Here is a 19,374-nt window from a genome sequence, read left to right on the forward strand (position 1 = left end):
CCAAAACACAAATCAATCTTCTAGTCCCAAAACTCATATTTTATTAGAGCCAATCTGTGTACACCAATTTAATTCACACCCATACCCCTGCTTCCAAATAGTCATACTATTTGTTGGTATGGTCTCTCGTAAAATAATTGGTAACTTTATTCTGTCTGTTTAATTTTTGCATTTATCAAGGTACCATAAGTGACGAGGCAATACAGTATACTCCATAATCCATATGCAGCATAGCAAAAGCCATCTTGTAATTACAGTGGCTTGCCTGGAGGCTGGAAGTGGACGGAGAATATGCGCCCGCCTGCAATGTTTAACCAAAACAATTGATTATAGTTAGACCTGTAAACGGGTCGGGTTTATTGGGTTTGAACTCGACCCGTTAAGTTAACGGGTCATCCGAACCCAACCCGTTAAGCTAATGGGTCACCCGAATCCGACCCGTTAAGCTAACGGGTCACCCGTTTCACCCGTTAACAATTATTATTATTTTTTTTTACATAAAGTTTATTTTTTGTTATTAAGACTTTACTAAAATTACTAAAATATCCTCAACTAACGGGTGCTAACGGGTCTAACGGGTTGACCCAAAGTGATCCGTTATTTAACGGGTTGTTAACGGGTTCACCCGTTAGCGACCCGACCCGTTAAGTATCCACCCAAATACAAATATTAACGGGTCGGGTCGGGTTAACGGGTTGGATCCAAAATGCCAGGCCTAATTATAGTCATCCTAAAAATATGTGGCCGGCTTCGCCTAGTATGTCAACAACAAGAGCTAATATGAAATTTACCCATTAGAAACCAAGGCCCTATGTCATTCGCAGAGTGATGGGAGAAATCTTCACGAGTAAGAAAAATAAACAGAGGACTTACTGTACAGGCAACTGTACAACTATAGATTCATATCCATCCAACAGATATCCATAAATGTAAGTCATTTATCAAGACTTCTAAAACCGACATCTTCAATCAGTCCTAAAACCTCAAGCAGTTCAAAGAAATGTAGCACCAAAATCTAACAAACTCTTATAAGGTATACCAGCACACGCATACATACAAGATCAAATTTAGCTGCAGAGAACACTAGCAAAAATACTCATCAAGTAATTTTTGAAATTTACGGCTTTAAAAGCAATCAAACTCATGTACTTAACAAGCAGTAAACACACTCAGCAAACGAAATGCAGAAACTCAAATACCCCTTGAGCAGATTTCAACAGAAAAAGTAAACAAAAACATTGCCATATCAGTTAACAAGTCAAATAATCCAGAATCGGAGAATCCCCATATCAGAAAAAGTAAACAAAAACATTGCCATATCAGAAAAAGTAAACTCAAATACTGCTTGATATCAGTAGCTAAAATCCAGAATCCCCATATCAATTAACAAGTCAAATAATCCAAACTAAAATCACTGCATTTTGGAACTAATAAAAAATTGTCAGATTTAAAAAACAAAACATGGGTTTTTTTTTTTTAAGAAATGAAAATTCGTAATTTCGAATGAAAAAGAAGAAACAAAAACATAAGATTTATGAAGATACAACATTAAACAAATGAAAAGAACACAGAAAGTGTCTATATATAGTGATATAAAAATACCCAAGTACGTAAATCAGCGTAGAAAGAGTGAAGAGAGAGCAAGGTTGAAGAGGGAGAAATACTTACACATAAGTGGTTGTACGAATGGAGGACAAGAAGATCGTGGCCGTCGGATTAGAGCTTTTTGGAAGAACAGACGACAGGAGAGAGAGGCTAGGAAGAACAAAAGGCGCCGCGGCGGGTCGGGAGAGAGGGTACGAGAGTGGGGAGAGAGAAAGAAAGAAAGGGATTAGAATTTAGGGCTGGGCGCTAGCTTCTGATCAAATCAAATGGAAAAAATTGGAAAATAATGGAAAATATAAGGGGCTTTTTTGTCCAAAAAAGTTTTAATAATATAAATGAAATAGAATCTAATGATAAAGATTTATTCTCATTTATCTAACGGCTGTTATTTAAGTAAAGTCTTTAATAGTTTTTTAATTAATGTAGAAGTATAAAAAATATAGAAAAATATATAAACGCTTGTAATGACAAACTTTACAACTTTTGTGAAGAGCTTAACTTCGAAATTCGCCACTATAATCATATAAATCATAGATCAAAATTTAACCATTGATTGTTGTTTACATTTACGCTTCATTTTTCTCATCAAATTTTATTTTTTCAAATTTTATTTTTTGAAAACATGATCTATTAGAGGATGCAAGAAGATGAATGGTTTGGATCGTTGATATTATGTTCAAAGTTTTATGGTTAGTGAAAATATTGCTTGATATTTATAAAGTTTCTACAAACTATATAACATCGACTCATATTTCAGTTAACCGTAAATATTGAAACGTGATATCAAAGATCTGAACATTCATCTTCTTACATCCACCAGATGATTATGTTTTCAAAAAGGAAAATTAAAAAAATGAAATTCAGTAACAAGAATAAAGCGTAAATGACAATAGACGGTCAAATATAAATTTAAGGTTTATGGATTATAGTGTTGGATTTCGAAGCTGACCCTTTCATGAAAGTTGTAAAGCTTGTCATTATGAGTGATTGTATATTTTTTTTTTACATGTTTTACACTTCTACAATAATTATTATTAATTTTATTAATTTTTCCCTCAAATAAAAAAATATTATTCATGAGGTTTGGAGGATTTTAAAAATCTAAACGATAATGTAAGTGTAACCACTATCTACTCGTGGAGAAATAATGATGAATCACAAGGGTTTATATATTCTTTCACATTTTTCATACTTGTATGTATGTCTTCTTAGTTCTTGCCCATACAAATACTATACTAGTTTATTTTAATTTTGGACAACAACATGTTAAGTAAAATTTATCCTAGTAATGATAATAAGAAACTCTCATAATAAAAATAAATAATGACTAAAACTTTTTTTTAAACTCATATAGAATAATAATACAAAACTATATATATTTAATATAGAATATATTGTATATATTAATATGGCTATTGCATAAACATGATCTAAAAGATTTATAATAAATCTTTTAGTAATATGGCTATTGTATATATTGTATATTGTTATACAGAATATATTGTATATATTAATATGACTGTTGTATATATTAATATGGCTATTGTATATATTGTATATACTAAAAGATTTATAATAAATCTTTTAGTAATTAAACTTTAAAATTATCAAAATAATTTTTTTTCTTAACAGGTCGAAACGGGTCATCCACGTGTTATCCGCTTGTATACCTGTTAAGAACCTGTTAATAATGGGTTCTTAACGGGTTCTTAACAGGTCACCCGATAATGATCCGATTAGTTATCGTGTTGACTCGAAACCCATTATTTTCGTGTCGTGTCATCATGTCGTGTCAGAAATTGCCAGGTCTAGCGACAGGTATCAAAAGATTCCAAAATCATCGTTACGTGTGCATGATGTTAGCAGTGATGTCAAATTTAAGAGGGAAGCGTGAACTACGGCGAAAGAAACAAACACACATATTATACAAAGATCACAAATAGAATTTGTAAAATAAAAAAAAATCACAAATAGAATTGTTTAAAGAAGCATGAAAGGTTTTCTCAAAATATAAAAGGCAACAGAAACAAACAAACAAACAAATATAAAAAAAAACGGTTAATCTCAGTTTATTACCATAAAATTTTGTGGTTTTCAGCATTTGGTACATGAAATTTTTTTCATCCAAGAGTCATACCTCAAGTTCCAATTTTCGAACAGTCTTATACATTCGTTAAGCTGATTATTAAGTCAGCCATTAACTGATGATGTGGCGCCCATGTAGAGAATTATAGGGCCCACATGTCGTTAAGGGTCCATGTGGAACTAAAAATAAATAAAAATTAATAAATTAAAAAATTAAAAAAAAAAAGAAAAAGAAAGGTGGGGATAATTGCTTCCTCTCTCCTCGCCCCATTTTCTCTCTTCTGCAAATCTTAGATCGATGGAAATGCAACTTTGGTGGTTCTGGCGGGCTGCAAGGGGTGGTTAAGAAAGCGCGAGCTTGCCACAGTTGAGCAGCAACAAGTGCGGGTCTTGGTGGATCGGGGTTGGCTGGGTGGTTCAGGCAGAAAAGAAATGGTTGGGATCTGGGTTGGTGAGTTTGGCGTGCCTACAGCTTTGCCCAGCTCCGCTGTTGCTCGGATTAAGGAACAAGAGATGAAAACCCAATGAGTGGGATTTGGCCATTGAGTGAAGAGATGAGCGGGATTTCTCTGGCCTTCACCTTCATCCCCAAATTTTTGCAATTTTTTTTAGGGGTAAGAATAGGGAAAACACTGGAAATTGGAATTGGAAAAAATTTAATGGGAAAACTCCATGGACAAAGAATTCGAATTCTTGGGAGCAAATTGGGTCGATAGGCTTATCATTGGGCACACTATATTTTCCCTTTCAATTCCTCCGTCGGTTGCCGAATCAATCTCCGCCCAACCATTGCCAGTGGCAGTAATAGGGAGGGCGACGATTACGCGGTCCACAAACCTCCATGGAGGGTTACAAGGTTGCGAGGGCAAGGGCTGATGAGGATTTGAGATTTGAGGAGAGAGGAAAAGGGACAAGAAGAGAGGAAGCAATTATCCCCACCTTTTTCTATTTTTTGTTTTTAAATTTATTAATTTTTTAAGTTTTTTTATTTCCACGTAGACCCTTAACGAATGTGGCGTCCTGTCATTCTCCACATGGGCGTTACGTCATCAGTTAACGGCTGACTTAACAATCAATTTAACGGATGTATGAGACTGTTCGAAAATTGAAACTTGAGGTATGACTCTGGGATGAAAAAAAATTTATTTACCAAATGTTGAAAACTACGAAACTTTAGGCTAGTAAACTGAGATTAAAGAGAGAAAAAAAAAAGCACAAATAGAAACACAACTCTCTCCGTCGTGAGCCCCATCAACTTTATCATATTCACACCTAATTCACGTACCTACACCACCAAAAATTCCAAACTCAATATATTAACAAGAAGGGGCATTTTTTTTTTCAAGTAAGCAGTATTATGTAGGGTAAAGAAATGAGTTAAGCTTCACAATTGGTAAGCCATAATAATGTAGTCTAAATTCTCACTTGGCAAACAAAAACAAAACCTAAAACCTCTCATTTACAAGTAAAAATAAATACAATTGACCGCAATAGACTTACAAGTCAATGGTCACATTGTTCTCAATTATTCTCCACAATTTTCCTTATAAATATTCTTTTTCTTCCTTGCATTCATTTCATCAAACATTAAAATCCCTAGAGCAACCATGGCATTAGACACCCAAAGCCACCGCAGCAGTAACCACCACTACAACGACCACCATAAACTGATCAAACCACCGCATGTTGCCATCGTCTCAACTTCAGGCCTAAGCCACCGCATGTTGCCATCGTCTCAACTTCAGGCCTAAGCCACCTCATTCCCCTCGTCGAGTTAGCCAAACGACTCATCGTCCAGTGATAGGATTTTTACTACTCATGTGAACGGGCTTAACTCTCCTATTTTACTTGCAAGAATCACAAGGTTATTGTAGTATAAACGGATTTCGCAAGGTCATCTTCACAGGGATTATTAAATAATTCGAACTAATCAGATTCCATTTAATTATTGTAAAATAGAAATTGAAGTGATTGATTTTATAACCTAATTAAAATAAAAACGAATTTAATGAATTAAAAATAAACAATCTGCAATATTAGGATTAGAGAGAAGAAAACAGTTTTGAGAAAATCAAATTAAGAAAGCACTAGGGTTCCACCATCACCTAGCAATCCTATGAATTTTTACCAATTACTTATGATCTACACATGCCACTTTGAAGGTTAGATTTTCCTAATTCATATTCTACTTGGAACCTCCAACATAGAACGTATATCTAACATGCAACCCGTCCGGACGTTCGGATCAAATCTAAACATGAAAGACTCATTATGCTTTATGAAAATCCTTTGAAAAACCATGCAATCCTTATGACGTGATATTCATCTTAAGAGAAATTACAATTATTAATCACAAGAAGCCAGCGTCAATTTCAGGGAACCTTCCGACCAAAATTGCATCAAATTACTTTTCTAAAGATCCTAATGGTGATCAGGCATTACGACAATTAGATAGTTTTTATCCCGGTGATTAACAATTCAAAGTACGCATGCAATCGATCATAAGCAATTAAATAAAAATCACATATTCATGCTAAGGCTCAAGGCTTCGCCCTAGCAAAAGAAATTAGTTCCGCATATTCATAATTGAAATCATAGAAATATCTCTTAAGAAAAGGATTGAAAACACCTTCAAGTAGAAAATCTTCGAAACCCTAACACTTCTCTGTCTCCAATATTGCATAAAATAAAACGTCCAGAAAAACTATAGACGGCCAAGCAATATATATGCCAAGCCTCTCCACAAACCCTAGGAAACATAACCCTAAATTAAATGATAAAATTCGTCTAAAATCTGAACAGCCACGTTTTGACCCATAAGCTGCTCCAAAACTGGCCCAATATAGCTGGATTTAATGTTTGGGATATTCTGAACACTTTTCCAGAAGGCCACGAACCCATCCGAGGTCATCTTGGGCTCCAAAAACGCAATTTAAGCCCAAAAACGTCATTTTCCAGCACTGCGCACTGCTTCTTTATTTCATCGTCAGAAAATAACCGCTTGGTGGAAAAATCCCAATTTTTGATACGATCAAGCTAAGTGACTCACGAACGTCCTCCAACTGGAATTACTCCAAAATTCGTCCATTTGATCCTGTTTTGCTCCAGAGGAAGTCGAAAGTCCTATATTAAAAATACAATTCAAATTATCAAAAATTTTCCAATATTTTAACCAAAATATACTAAGATTAGGGTAAAATATATAATATAAAATCTACTCATCAAATACCCCCAAACTTAGCTTTTTGCTTGTCCTCAAGCAAAACAAGACTCAAACAAAAATAAAAACTTAACAAACTAAACAACTGGCTAAAATTAACTGACAAAAATTTTCACCTTCAAAGTTGCAATCCATAGCAAATTTTAAAAACTAGAACATTTTTTCAAAAGTTCCAACCAATCCCACCATAGAGTCTAAGCCATTTAGAATCAATTAGAAAAGAATTCACAAACTTCCTTTGGTGTAAAGTGAACCACATAATTAAGGAGACTCGACTAAAACCCTTACCTCTCGTACTTCTTTATTTCACACATACTAACTTTAAATATAACTGTTTTTCATTTTCTTTTTCTTTTCAATTTTTTTTTCTTTTTTTCAGTAACAATTTTTTTTTTTTCAGTAACAGTAGTGGTCGTGCAATGTCGGTTTACTTAAGCTTTCGATCCAACCCATGTAGCGAGCTTTAGGTCAATGACTCCCAAACCACTAGGGCTTTAGGACACTAGGTGTAGAACACCCCTAAGGACTTATTAACCCGAGCTGAAAAGGCTACGAAACCAACTAACCACCCTGCCCCATGCCAAAACCCTACCGTTTGACGCGAGAATCACTGCTGATTAGGTAGGACTGGCCCGGTTACTAGGCAAAACCTCGGGTGAGACAATTATTACTTTATTCACAATAATAACTGACTTTACTTAAAACAAAAATTAAAAATAACTTAGACTAAAAGCAAGTGTTTCAATCTCACTCCCCACAAACCATGTTGGTGTGATGTGCAAAGTTCAAATTATAATTCATGAATTAGTGTCTAAGCAACGATAAATAGCAAAAACTCTAATGTGGGATTAACATTCACCATGTCCATTTGTTCTAACGTTTAAAATAATCTATGGATATTAACTTAAAAAGAATGAAAACTTTTAACCGACACAAAAATTAAAAACCTAAAATGTTATTTTCCCACCCCCAAACTTATTTCACACTTTGTCCTCAAGGTGTGGTGGAAACAAAAAGAAAACTAAAAAAAATAAAAAATAAAAAAAACACAATACAAAAACTGTGACACTAGAAAAATAAAATGGACAAGACTATAAAAAGAAAAGGAAAGGAAAGAAACTAGAAAACAAAATGTAAAGAAAGGAATTCAAACCACCTAGGATGTATGGAAAAGATCAGGACGTGACGGGCCACTTGCTACACGCCCTTTTGAAATAAACATTGGATTCCCTATAAAAAAAAAATGGCATGCAGCTGGCATGCAAGTGGAAAGTGGCGTGCAGATTTGTTTCTGTCTCTGTCAGAGCCCAAACGGCTCTCTCCCCTCTTTATTCAAACCGAGTCAATTGAGCAGACATATGAATACTCCAGCTTTGAACACGTGGCATGCATCACGAAGGGTAGCTCCATAGGATTCCAAATCAAGGGTTAAGATCAACCCCATGTGCCCATCTAGCTCTCTCTAGAAATTCTGAAAATACTTTTACTCTCTCCATTTCACAGCAAATCCTTCTTTCTCCCATTTTTTTTTTCATTTCTCTCGGACCCCATATCTCATAAAAATGAAAAAAAACCTCTCTGTCTCTCACATTTTTTTTTTCATGTCCCCCAATGCATCTCTGCTCTCTTCTTCATTACTTTAAAAAAAACGCAATAACCTTCTGCCTCTTAGAAATTCAGCCTCCTCATCTCTCGTTTTTCTCTCATTTCTCTCATTTGTGAGAACCCGAGCCTCTCCTCTCTCGCACAGCAGCACCAACCTTGCACCCCAAATATTGGTAGATCTTTGGTTGATTGTCCAAAAAACCAGCCATCAGCAGGTAACACACCGTCGTCCACCTTTTTTTTTTTTTTTATAGTCTCTGAGTAACTGGTTGAACATCATGGTTCTGTGACTGATGCATGTTGGTCTCAGATCTGTGTATATTATGAATGTGCAAATGTCCCTGACCTGAAAGCTCTGCAACGGCAATGAAAAGGAACAACAGCTACAACACTGCAGATCCGGTTTAGATCCTCATTGAAAAGGTATGCTTCTATATCCTTGCAACTATGTTTGATAAGAATCTGTGAATAAAAATTTGTATATGGTCTCAGTGCCTCAGTATGTTGAATTGGCTTGTTCGTCATGCATGAAGAGATCTATAAATTCATCATGTCTTATTCTCTGTGCCACTTAGATCCCTCAACTTTGTTTCTGCACTCCGCACTGCCTAATCTCATGAATGTAGAGGAATTTATGATGAATTGATGATGAATGTGCTGGGGGAATAAATGTTGATTGCACCCCCTTAGTTGGGATCAGGGCGAATCAGTTCTGAATGCAACCTGCAATAAAAAACCTAATTAGATAAGTAAAGAAAAATAACAATAATTAAAAACTGCAATTTTTTTTTCAATTTTCTGATTTTTTTATTTTTGTGATTTTTGTAATTAGGAATAAAAACAGGAAAATAAAATAAACGAAATAAAAAGAAAAGAGTTAGAAAAATTGGGTTGCCTCCCAATTAGCGCTTTAGTTAACGTCTATAGCTAGACGTAGAGGGAAGAATTGAAGATCACGTCACTTGTTCCCTTCGAGTTAACCACTTCTTGATAGCATCATACGGCAACAATAGGTATGGAATGAGTTGTTGTTTATCAGTTGTTGAATACTTCATAAGTGCACTTCTATGTGAATGAATCTTTGTGATCAAATAAGGTTGTTTCCAGTGAGGTTTATGTTTCCGTCGAGCTGCCTTGAACCTTGTATTTAACACCCACAACCTCTGCACTGGCAAAATTTCTCTATGAGGAATTTAGCTGTCACGGAATTGATCCTGATTTTCTTTAAATTTGATGAATTGCGACGTTTGCGTGTCCAATTCAGCAACCAAAATTTTCTGATCAGTAGCCTGTTGCTCCGAATCCAAAATGGTCAGAGTAGTCAAAAGCTGATCATGTGATGTCTGATGTACTGATTTTGAATGAACAGCTTCTAACATATCAATTCTTGTGCATTCTTGCAGCCCTGCTGGGAAGGGTTCTGGTGGCCCATAAACTTGGGGAGGAAAAGATTGTGGGGAAATTGTTTCACGATCAGCAGGTGGTGTTTCCTCCCTTGGGCATGACTGGGTGGCAGATTGCTCTTCAATTCCTGCACCAATCTCCTCTTGATCATTAAAGCTCTTCCCATAATTTAATGCTTGAATCAGAAATCCGTCATTGGTTATTTCAATGTATAAGTCAATTAATTCCAACAATTTAGAGAGCTTGTCCTCCACTGAAAGCTCTTGTGGCACATTAAGCTGCTCAAAATACCGCCCAAGATGCTCTTTCAAACTTTGAGTGTAGAACTCTGAATGTGGATTGTTCCAGTTCCATTTTGAATCGTTTCTCATATTTATATACTTCTGGACATAATCTGGAAAATATTCTCTCTCAGGACATTGCAAAATATCATGAGTATTTGAATTACAAAGAGCACAAACTGTGGGCTTAAATCCATAATAACCCTTTTCTGCTAATGACACCCAAAGGGGTGGTCCTAGATTGAATTCAGGGGGAACTGCAAATTCCATTGTTGCACTGCTCAAAAAGAAACAAATTGTAACCTACCAAACAAAATTAACAATTAAATAAAAAGATATATACAAAAATAATTAACTAAGAGTTGTTGTAATCTGAGAAAAATAAAACAAAAACGAAAATTAATTAATTAATTAATTTTTGTTCTTATATGTATAAACAGCAATAACTAATTGAAATTCTGATTAGTAGGAATTATTTTAAATAATCCCCGGCAACGGCGCCATTTTCTTGATAGGATTTTTACTACTCATGTGAACGGGCTTAACTCTCCTATTTTACTTGCAAGAATCACAAGGTTATTGTAGTATAAACGGATTTCGCAAGGTCATCTTCACAGGGATTATTAAATAATTCGAACTAATCAGATTCCATTTAATTATTGTAAAATAGAAATTGAAGTGATTGATTTTATAACCTAATTAAAATAAAAACGAATTTAATGAATTAAAAATAAACAATCTGCAATATTAGGATTAGAGAGAAGAAAACAGTTTTGAGAAAATCAAATTAAGAAAGCACTAGGGTTTCACCATCACCTAGCAATCCTATGAATTTTTACCAATTACTTATGATCTACACATGCCACTTTGAAGGTTAGATTTTCCTAATTCATATTCTACTTGGAACCTCCAACATAGAACGTATATCTAACATGCAACCCGTCCGGACGTTCGGATCAAATCTAAACATGAAAGACTCATTATGCTTTATGAAAATCCTTTGAAAAACCATGCAATCCTTATGACGTGATATTCATCTTAAGAGAAATTACAATTATTAATCACAAGAAGCCAGCGTCAATTTCAGGGAACCTTCCGACCAAAATTGCATCAAATTACTTTTCTAAAGATCCTAATGGTGATCAGGCATTACGACAATTAGATAGTTTTTATCCCGGTGATTAACAATTCAAAGTACGCATGCAATCGATCATAAGCAATTAAATAAAAATCACATATTCATGCTAAGGCTCAAGGCTTCGCCCTAGCAAAAGAAATTAGTTCCGCATATTCATAATTGAAATCATAGAAATATCTCTTAAGAAAAGGATTGAAAACACCTTCAAGTAGAAAATCTTCGAAACCCTAACACTTCTCTGTCTCCAATATTGCATAAAATAAAGCGTCCAGAAAAACTATAGACGGCCAAGCAATATATATGCCAAGCCTCTCCACAAACCCTAGGAAACATAACCCTAAATTAAATGATAAAATTCGTCTAAAATCTGAACAGCCACGTTTTGACCCATAAGCTGCTCCAAAACTGGCCCAATATAGCTGGATTTAATGTTTGGGATATTCTGAACACTTTTCCAGAAGGCCACAAACCCATCCGAGGTCATCTTGGGCTCCAAAAACGCAATTTAAGCCCAAAAACGTCATTTTCCAGCACTGCGCACTGCTTCTTTATTTCATCGTCGGAAAATAACCGCTTGGTGGAAAAATCCCAATTTTTGATACGATCAAGCTAAGTGACTCACGAACGTCCTCCAACTGGAATTACTCCAAAATTCGTCCATTTGATCATGTTTTGCTCCAGAGGAAGTCGAAAGTCCTATATTAAAAATACAATTCAAAGTATCAAAAATTTTCCAATATTTTAACCAAAATATACTAAGATTAGGGTAAAATATATAATATAAAATCTACTCATCATCCAGCACAACTTCTCCATCACATTCATCATCCCCAACGACGGCTCGCACTTGGCTCCCTAAAAGAAAGTCCTTGAAGCCTTCAATTCCCAATCCATTTCCTACATCTTCCTCTCTCATGTGAGCTTCCATGACCTCCCTGCTGACGTCATGATCGAGACCAAGATCACACTAACCTTGACTCGATCCCTCTCGGCTCTTCGCGACTCACTCAAGGTCCTAAACGAGTCAACTCATCTATTTGCATTTGTTGTTGATGTCTTCGGTGTGGAGGCCTTTGATGTGGCTAATGAGTTCCACTTGTCCCCTTATATTTTCTTCTCTGTTAACGTTATGGGTTTATGGCTTTTATTTCATTTGCCACATCTTGACGAGACCACTTCATGCGAGTACAGGGACTTGCCCGAACTGGTTCTACTTCCTGGTTGTGTGCCAATCCAAGGTGGATATTTCTTAGACCCTGTTCAAGATCGGTCCAATCCGGTCTACAAAGGTGTAGTTCATATCTTCAAGAAGTGCTGGTCAGCTGTTGGGATTATGGTCAACAGCTTTGCGGACTTGGAACCTGGTGCTTTCAAGGCTTTCAAGGAAAAAGGGGCAGGTTTATGTCTTCCACCGGTTTATCCCATTGGACCGATTATAAAAACAACAGATGGGTTAGATGCAAATAAGTGTTTGAGATGGCTAGATAAGCAACCCTATGGGTCAGTTCTATTTGTTTCATTTGGGAGCGGTGGAACACTGTCACAAGAGCAACTGAATGAGTTGGCCTTAGGGCTTGAATTGAGCGGGCATAGATTCATTTGGGTTGTCAAGAGCCCAAACGAGACCGCTAACAATGCTTCTTACTTTACTGTCAAAGTTTGGGAGAACCCGTCTGAGTTTCTACCAAACGGGTTTCTGGAGAGGACCAAAGATGTTGGCCTAGTTGTGTCATCATGGGCGCCACAGGTCCAAGTGCTGAGCCATGGGTTGACACGGGGATTTTTGACCCATTGTGGGTGGAATTCGGTACTAGAGAGTATCGTGCATGGTGTGCCTCTGATTGCTTGGCCGCTCTATTCAGAGCAAAGAATGAATAAGGTGCTACTAGTTGATGGTTTGAAAGTTGCATTTGGGGTCAAAGTGGATGAGAAAGGCATAGTGGGGTGCCAAGGTATTGCTAAGTATGTAAGGGACATAATTGAAGGAGATGAAGGGAAATTGCTAAGGAAGAAAATGGAAGGGTATAAAGAGGAAGCCAAATTGGTTTGGGCAGAAGAAGGATCGTCTGCCAAGTCTCTTGCTGAAGTGGCTCAAATGTTGAATGGACTCAAGAACTAAATTAACTATAACCTAATGTGTCAATTACTGCGTCTATATTTGTAAAGTGAATAAAATAAGGGGTAAATGAATTTTAATACTTCTGTTAGATTAAATCTCATATTGAGCCATCAATAATGTGATTTAAAGAATCGAATTTAGCCATTTAGTATTATGGTTTAGTGATATTTCTCCTCACTTGTAAGTGAGATGTCTTAAATTTGATTCTCACCAAAGGCGAATTTAAATCAAATTATTGCTAACCCATTGTGAGGCCAACACACCTCATTCCCTTAGTATAGATAATATCGTTTGTTAAAAATAAAATTAAAAAAATTAAACATAAGACCTCATACTTACAAGTGAATAGGAATACTACTTGATATTAGTAATAAGTGGTGATAATTGATCTTAGTCCTCCATGTCATCATGATTATTATAACTCATATTTTGTTGTTTTTAAACTCTTTAATGGCTTTTTTTATTCCCATTGTGACCCTATAATTAATGATTCGACCTTCTTGGTATGGTTCCGCATTATTAGGATCTAATTTCGACTTTGATTAATTTATGCTATCTTAATCCTCAATGTCATCATGATTATTATAACTCATATTTTGTTGTTTTTAAACTCTTTAATGATTCTTTTTATTTCCATTGTGACCCTATAACTAATGATTCGACCTTCTTGGTATGGTTCCGCATTATTAGGATCTAATTTTGACTTTGATTAATTTATGCTTGATTTCTTCCATGATTATAGATTTTCATATCATCATGCGTAAATTACAAGATCAAAAAAGTCAAAGGTATCAAACGTATAATACACCAAAAAGTATATGTATTTAAATATTAGTACCTAGCTAAACACGTACGGATCCCATCCGGATGTTTTCTAGACGGAGCCAACGGACCACATCATCATGGTCGTTTATTCAAAACAGATGCAAATCGTGCGGCCTCAAATATTTTCAATTTATGTCCCGAGGAAGGAAGGCACTGACGCTGCCTCTTCCAGCTGGTTTCTTTCCTGCTCTGTCACCCCAAAACTCAGTACCCAGCAACCCTTGCAAGCTTGCCTTCATGACCAAGTAATCCTCAGCAGAAGTTTGGGGGACGAAGGGAAAGGTTCAGCGCAGACCTCGTTACCCTCGCCCTCGCTACCAGCGGCCCTGTCTTCCTCTCGCTGCCACCGACGATGATGGTGTACGAAGACCGGATCGGTCACCGACGGAGGGATCGGAGGGGAAAATGAAGCCGGCCGAATGATATGCCTATCGGACCGATTGCAGAATTCGAATTCTTCATCTATGGAGTTTGCCCTTAAAATTTTTCCCAAATCCATTTCCGTTAATTTTTCCCCTATTCTTGCTTGAAACCACTGCAGTCGCTAAAGATTTTGTTTGTGGTTTCTGGGAAATTGATGGATTAATTCTTGGGTATATGAGAAGTCTTTTGGGTTGTTTGATGGGTTAATTCTTTGATTAATCCTTCCTTTTGGCCTTTTGGAATGGGACAAGAATAAAGAATGCCGAGGGGTTTGGGGACGAAGGGAGAGAGAGTGAGAAACGGAAGCTGAAAAAAAAAAATTATTCAAAATAATCTTGGACGAAGGGAGAGAGAGTGAGAAAGCTGAAAAACAAAATATTCAAAATAATCTTGGGCCGTAGGATATGAGCTGAACGGTTTGGATGGATTGATTCCCAGTGGATCCGCAGAGAAGGATCCGGCGAGGATCCTGGTCCAAATTATAGTACTTAGTTGAAAACACCCAATCACACTACCTACTTAAATCATAGTACCTAATCCAATGTATTTATATTATTGTACCTAATCGAATTTATCTAAATTATCGTACCTAATCGAGTGTGAAAGCGTACCTAATCAAACACAGATGCAATAGATCAATCCCAACTCCAACTCAACAATTCATACAATAGCAAAATGATCAAAACCCAATAATAAAATCATCCAACACAAAATAAAACATAAAAAAAAGAAATATCACAAGCACAATGCCACAAAAAAAGTTACTGAAGTTGAATCCATTCTCTTCGTTGCAAATTGTTGGCATTCATCTAGATACACAAGCCATATGCCATTCAAAACCAACAGAAAGAAAATAGAGGGACTCCTAATGCAAATGATAAGAAAAAAGGGAAAAATCGTAATTAGCAGATGTATGTGAAGAAATCAGCCAATATATAGATGATTGCCTAATCTCTTTTTCAATTGCAGAAGCCTAATCTCTTTCTAGGAAGAAGTCTAATCTCTAATTCTTTTGATGTTGCATCTTTAAATGCCGGATGCTCATTTTGAATTAAAAAACAAAAATTCATTCTATTGCAAAACCATTTAATAGCAATATTTAGGGGTTATATAGGAAGAAAAAACATGGTGTAATTACATAAAATATGATGTGGAATATAAATGTTGATTTGGACACGAGTCAAAAGATTAAAATTAGTTTTTAATCTTACTTGTGGTATTTATGTAAAAGTAATCATTTTAAGGACTAAAATCCAGTTTTTAAATTTTAGCCTATCGGTCTAGTGGTATTCCTTTTCACTTGTAAGTGAGATCTTAGATTCGATTCTCGCCAAAGATAACTTAGAACCACATAATTGCTAGCCCATTGTGAGGCTTAGCCTTTCCCCTTCCCGTTATTGTAGATAATATCGTTTGTTAAAAAAAAAAATTTCATTTACCAAATGTTGAAAACTACAAAACTTTAGGCTAGTAAACTGAGATTAAAGAGATAAAAAAAGAGCACAAATAGAAACACAACTCTCTCCGTCGTGAGCCCCATCAACTTTATCATATTCACACCTAATTCACTTACCTACACCACCAAAAATTCCACACTCAATATATTAACAAGAAGGGAATTTTTTTTTCTTCAAGGAAGCAGTATTATGTAGGGTAAAGAAATGAGTTAAGCTTCACAATGGATCAGCCATAATAATGTAGTCCAAATTCTCACTTGACAAAAAAAATCAAACCTAAAACCTCCAATTTACAAGTAAAAATAAATACAACTGGCCGCAATAGACTTACAAGTCAACGACCACATTGTTCTCAATTATTCTCCACAATTTTCCTTATAAATATTCTTTTTCTTCCTTGCATTCATTTCATCAAACACTAAAATCCGTATAGCAACCATGGCATTAGACACCCAAAGCCACCGCAGCAGCAACCACCACCACAACGACCACCATAAACTGATCAAACCACCGCATGTTACCATCGTCCCAACTCCAGGCCTAGGCCACCTCATTCCCCTTGTCGAGTTAGCCAAACGACTCGTCATCCAGCACAACTTCTCCATCACATTCATCATCCCCAACGACGGCTCGCACTTGGCTCCCCAAAAGAAAGTCCTTGAAGCCCTCGATTCCCAGTCCATTTCCTACGTCTTCCTCCCTCCTGTGAGCTTCCATGACCTCCCTGTTGACGTCACGATCGAGACCAAGATCACACTAACCTTGACTCGATCCCTCTCGGCTCTTCGAGACTCACTCAAGGTCCTAAACGAGTCAACTCGTCTAGTTGCACTTGTTGTTGATTTCTTCGGTGCGGAGGCCTTAGATGTGGCTAATGAGTTCCACTTGTCCCCTTATATTTTCTTTTCTACTAACGCTATGGGTTTATGGCTTTTATTTCATTTGCCACATCTTGACGAGACCACTTCATGCGAGTACAGAGACTTGCCCGAACCGGTTCTACTTCCTGGTTGTGTGCCGATCCAAGGTGGAGATTTCTTAGACCCTGTTCAAGATCGGTCCAATCCGGTCTATAAAGTTGTAGTTCATATTTTCAAAAAGTGCAGGTCGGCTGCCGGGATTATGGTCAACAGCTTTGCGGACTTGGAACCTGGTGCTTTCAAGGCTTTTAAGGAAAAAGAGTTAGGTCTATGTCTTCCACCAGTTTATCCTATTGGACCGGTTATAAAAACCAGTTCAACAGATGGGTTAGACGCAAATGAGTGTTTGAGGTGGCTAGATAAGCAACCCTATGGGTCAGTTCTATTTGTTTCATTTGGGAGCGGTGGAACACTGTCACAAGAACAACTAAATGAGTTGGCCTTAGGGCTTGAATTAAGCGGGCAAAGATTCATTTGGGTTGTCAAGAGCCCAAATGAGACCGCTAACAATGCTTCTTACTTTACTGTCAAAGGCGGGGAGAACCCGTTTGAGTTTCTACCAAACGGGTTTCTGGAGAGGACCAAAGATGTTGGCCTAGTTGTGTCATCATGGGCGCCACAGGTCCAAGTGCTGAGCCACGAGTCGACAGGGGGATTTCTGACCCATTGTGGGTGGAACTCGGTACTAGAGAGCATCGTGCATGGTGTGCCTCTGATTGCTTGGCCGCTCTATGCAGAGCAAAGAATGAATAAGGTGCTTCTAGTTGATGGTTTGAAAGTTGCATTTGGGGTCAAAGCGGATGAGAAAGGCATAGTGGGGAGCCAAGATATTGCTAAGTATGTAAGGGACATAATTGAAGGAGATGAAGGGAAATTGCTAAGGAAGAAAATGGAAGGGTATAAAGAGGCAGCCAAATTGGTTTGGGAAGAAGAAGGATCGTCTGCCAAGTCTCTTACTGAAGTGGCTCAAATATTGAATGGACTCAAGAACTAAATGAACTGTAACCTAATATGTCAATTATTGCGTCCATATTGGCAAAGTGAATAAAATAAGGGGTAAATGAATTTTAATCCTTCTATTAGATTAAATCTCATAATGAGCCATTAATAATGTGATTTAAAGAATCGAATCTAGCCATTTAGTACTACGTTCTAGTGGCATTCCTCCTCACTTGTAAGTGAGAGGTCTTAGATTCGATTATCGCCAAAGGTGAATTTAAATCATATTATTGCTAGTCCACTGTGAGGCTAATCAACCTCCTCCCCCTTAGTATAGAGAATATCGTTTGTTAAAAAAAAAAAATTGAAACTAAAACCTCTTACTTACAAGTGAATAGGAATACCGTTAGATCTTAATAATAAGTGGCGATATTTGATCTTAGTCCTCCATGTCATCATGATTATTAGAACTCATATTTTGTTGTTTTTAGACTCTTTAATGGCTCTTTTTGTTTCCATTGTGCCCCTATAATTAATTATTCGACCTTCTTGGTATGGTTCTGCATTATTAGGATCTAATTTTGACTTTGATTAATTTATGCTTGATTTCTTCCATGATTATAGTGCCTGGAAAGATTTTTTTCATATCATCATGTGTAAATTACAAGATGAAAAAAGTCAAAGGCATCACACGTATAATACACCAAAAAAGTATATGTATTTAAATATTAGTATCTAGCTAAACACACTTAAATTATAGGGGTACAGATCCCATCCGGATGTTTTCTAGACGGAGCCAACGGACCACATCATCATAGTCGTTTCAAAACATATTCAAATCGTGCGGCCTCAAATATTTTCAATTTATGTCCCGAGGAAGGAAGGCGCTGACGCTGCCTCTTCCAGCTGGTTTCTTTCCTGCTCTCTCACCCCAAAACTCAGTACCCAGCAACCCTTGCAAGCTTGCCCTCACGACCAAGTATTCCTCAGCAGAGGTTTGGGGGACGAAGGGAAAGGTTCAGCGCAGACCTCGTTACCCTCGCCCTCGCTACCAGCAGGCCCATCTTCCTCTCGCTGCCACCGGCGATGATGGTGTACGAAGACCGGATCGGTCACCGGCGGAGGGATCGAAGTGGAAAATGAAGCCGGCCGAATGATATGCCTATCGGACCGATTGCAGAATTCGAATTCTTCATCTATGGAGTCTGCCCTTAAAATTTTTCCCAAATCCATTTCCGTTAATTTTTCCCCTATTCTTGCTTGAAACCACTGCAGTCGCTAAAGATTTTGTTTGTGGTTTCTGGGAAATTGATGGATTAATTCTTGGGTATATGAGAAGTCTTTTGGGTTGTT

General features: G+C 36.9%; 2 protein-coding genes, 2 long non-coding RNA genes and 1 pseudogene across 4 annotated transcripts; 3 read left to right on the plus strand and 2 right to left on the minus strand.

The window, feature by feature from the left end:
- Nucleotides 1-18: 18 nt before the first annotated feature.
- LOC126598597 (uncharacterized) lies at nt 19-1,876 on the minus strand. Its single transcript, XR_007614892.1, has 2 exons — nt 1,669-1,876; nt 19-301 (listed from the first exon to the last, which is right to left on the minus strand). It is a non-coding gene; the product is annotated as an uncharacterized LOC126598597 (long non-coding RNA).
- A 6,541-nt stretch (nt 1,877-8,417) lies between these two features.
- On the plus strand, nt 8,418-10,333 carry LOC126598596 (uncharacterized). The gene is made up of 3 exons (XR_007614891.1): nt 8,418-8,730; nt 8,826-8,938; nt 9,919-10,333. It is a non-coding gene; the product is annotated as an uncharacterized LOC126598596 (long non-coding RNA).
- On the minus strand, nt 9,469-10,502 carry LOC126598595 (uncharacterized; annotated as a pseudogene).
- A 1,542-nt stretch (nt 10,503-12,044) lies between these two features.
- On the plus strand, nt 12,045-13,680 carry LOC126598585 (hydroquinone glucosyltransferase-like). Its single transcript, XM_050264955.1, has one exon. The coding sequence runs from the start codon at nt 12,285-12,287 to the stop codon at nt 13,455-13,457; it is 1,173 nt and encodes a 390-aa protein (XP_050120912.1). The 5' UTR covers nt 12,045-12,284; the 3' UTR covers nt 13,458-13,680.
- Nucleotides 13,681-16,594: 2,914 nt separating this feature from the next.
- On the plus strand, nt 16,595-18,375 carry LOC126598583 (hydroquinone glucosyltransferase-like). Its single transcript, XM_050264950.1, has one exon. It carries the CDS (start codon nt 16,601-16,603, stop codon nt 18,074-18,076), a length of 1,476 nt encoding a protein of 491 aa, XP_050120907.1. The 5' UTR covers nt 16,595-16,600; the 3' UTR covers nt 18,077-18,375.
- Nucleotides 18,376-19,374: the final 999 nt, after the last annotated feature.

Source organism: Malus sylvestris, chromosome 14 (genome assembly GCF_916048215.2).
Source record: "Malus sylvestris chromosome 14, drMalSylv7.2, whole genome shotgun sequence".
Classification (NCBI taxonomy): domain Eukaryota; kingdom Viridiplantae; phylum Streptophyta; class Magnoliopsida; order Rosales; family Rosaceae; genus Malus; species Malus sylvestris.

Coding starts and splice junctions, on each gene's coding strand:
- LOC126598585 (XM_050264955.1), top strand. CDS start 12,285: ATGATCGAGACCAAGATCACACTAACCTTGACTCGATCCCTCTCGGCT.
- LOC126598583 (XM_050264950.1), top strand. CDS start 16,601: ATGGCATTAGACACCCAAAGCCACCGCAGCAGCAACCACCACCACAAC.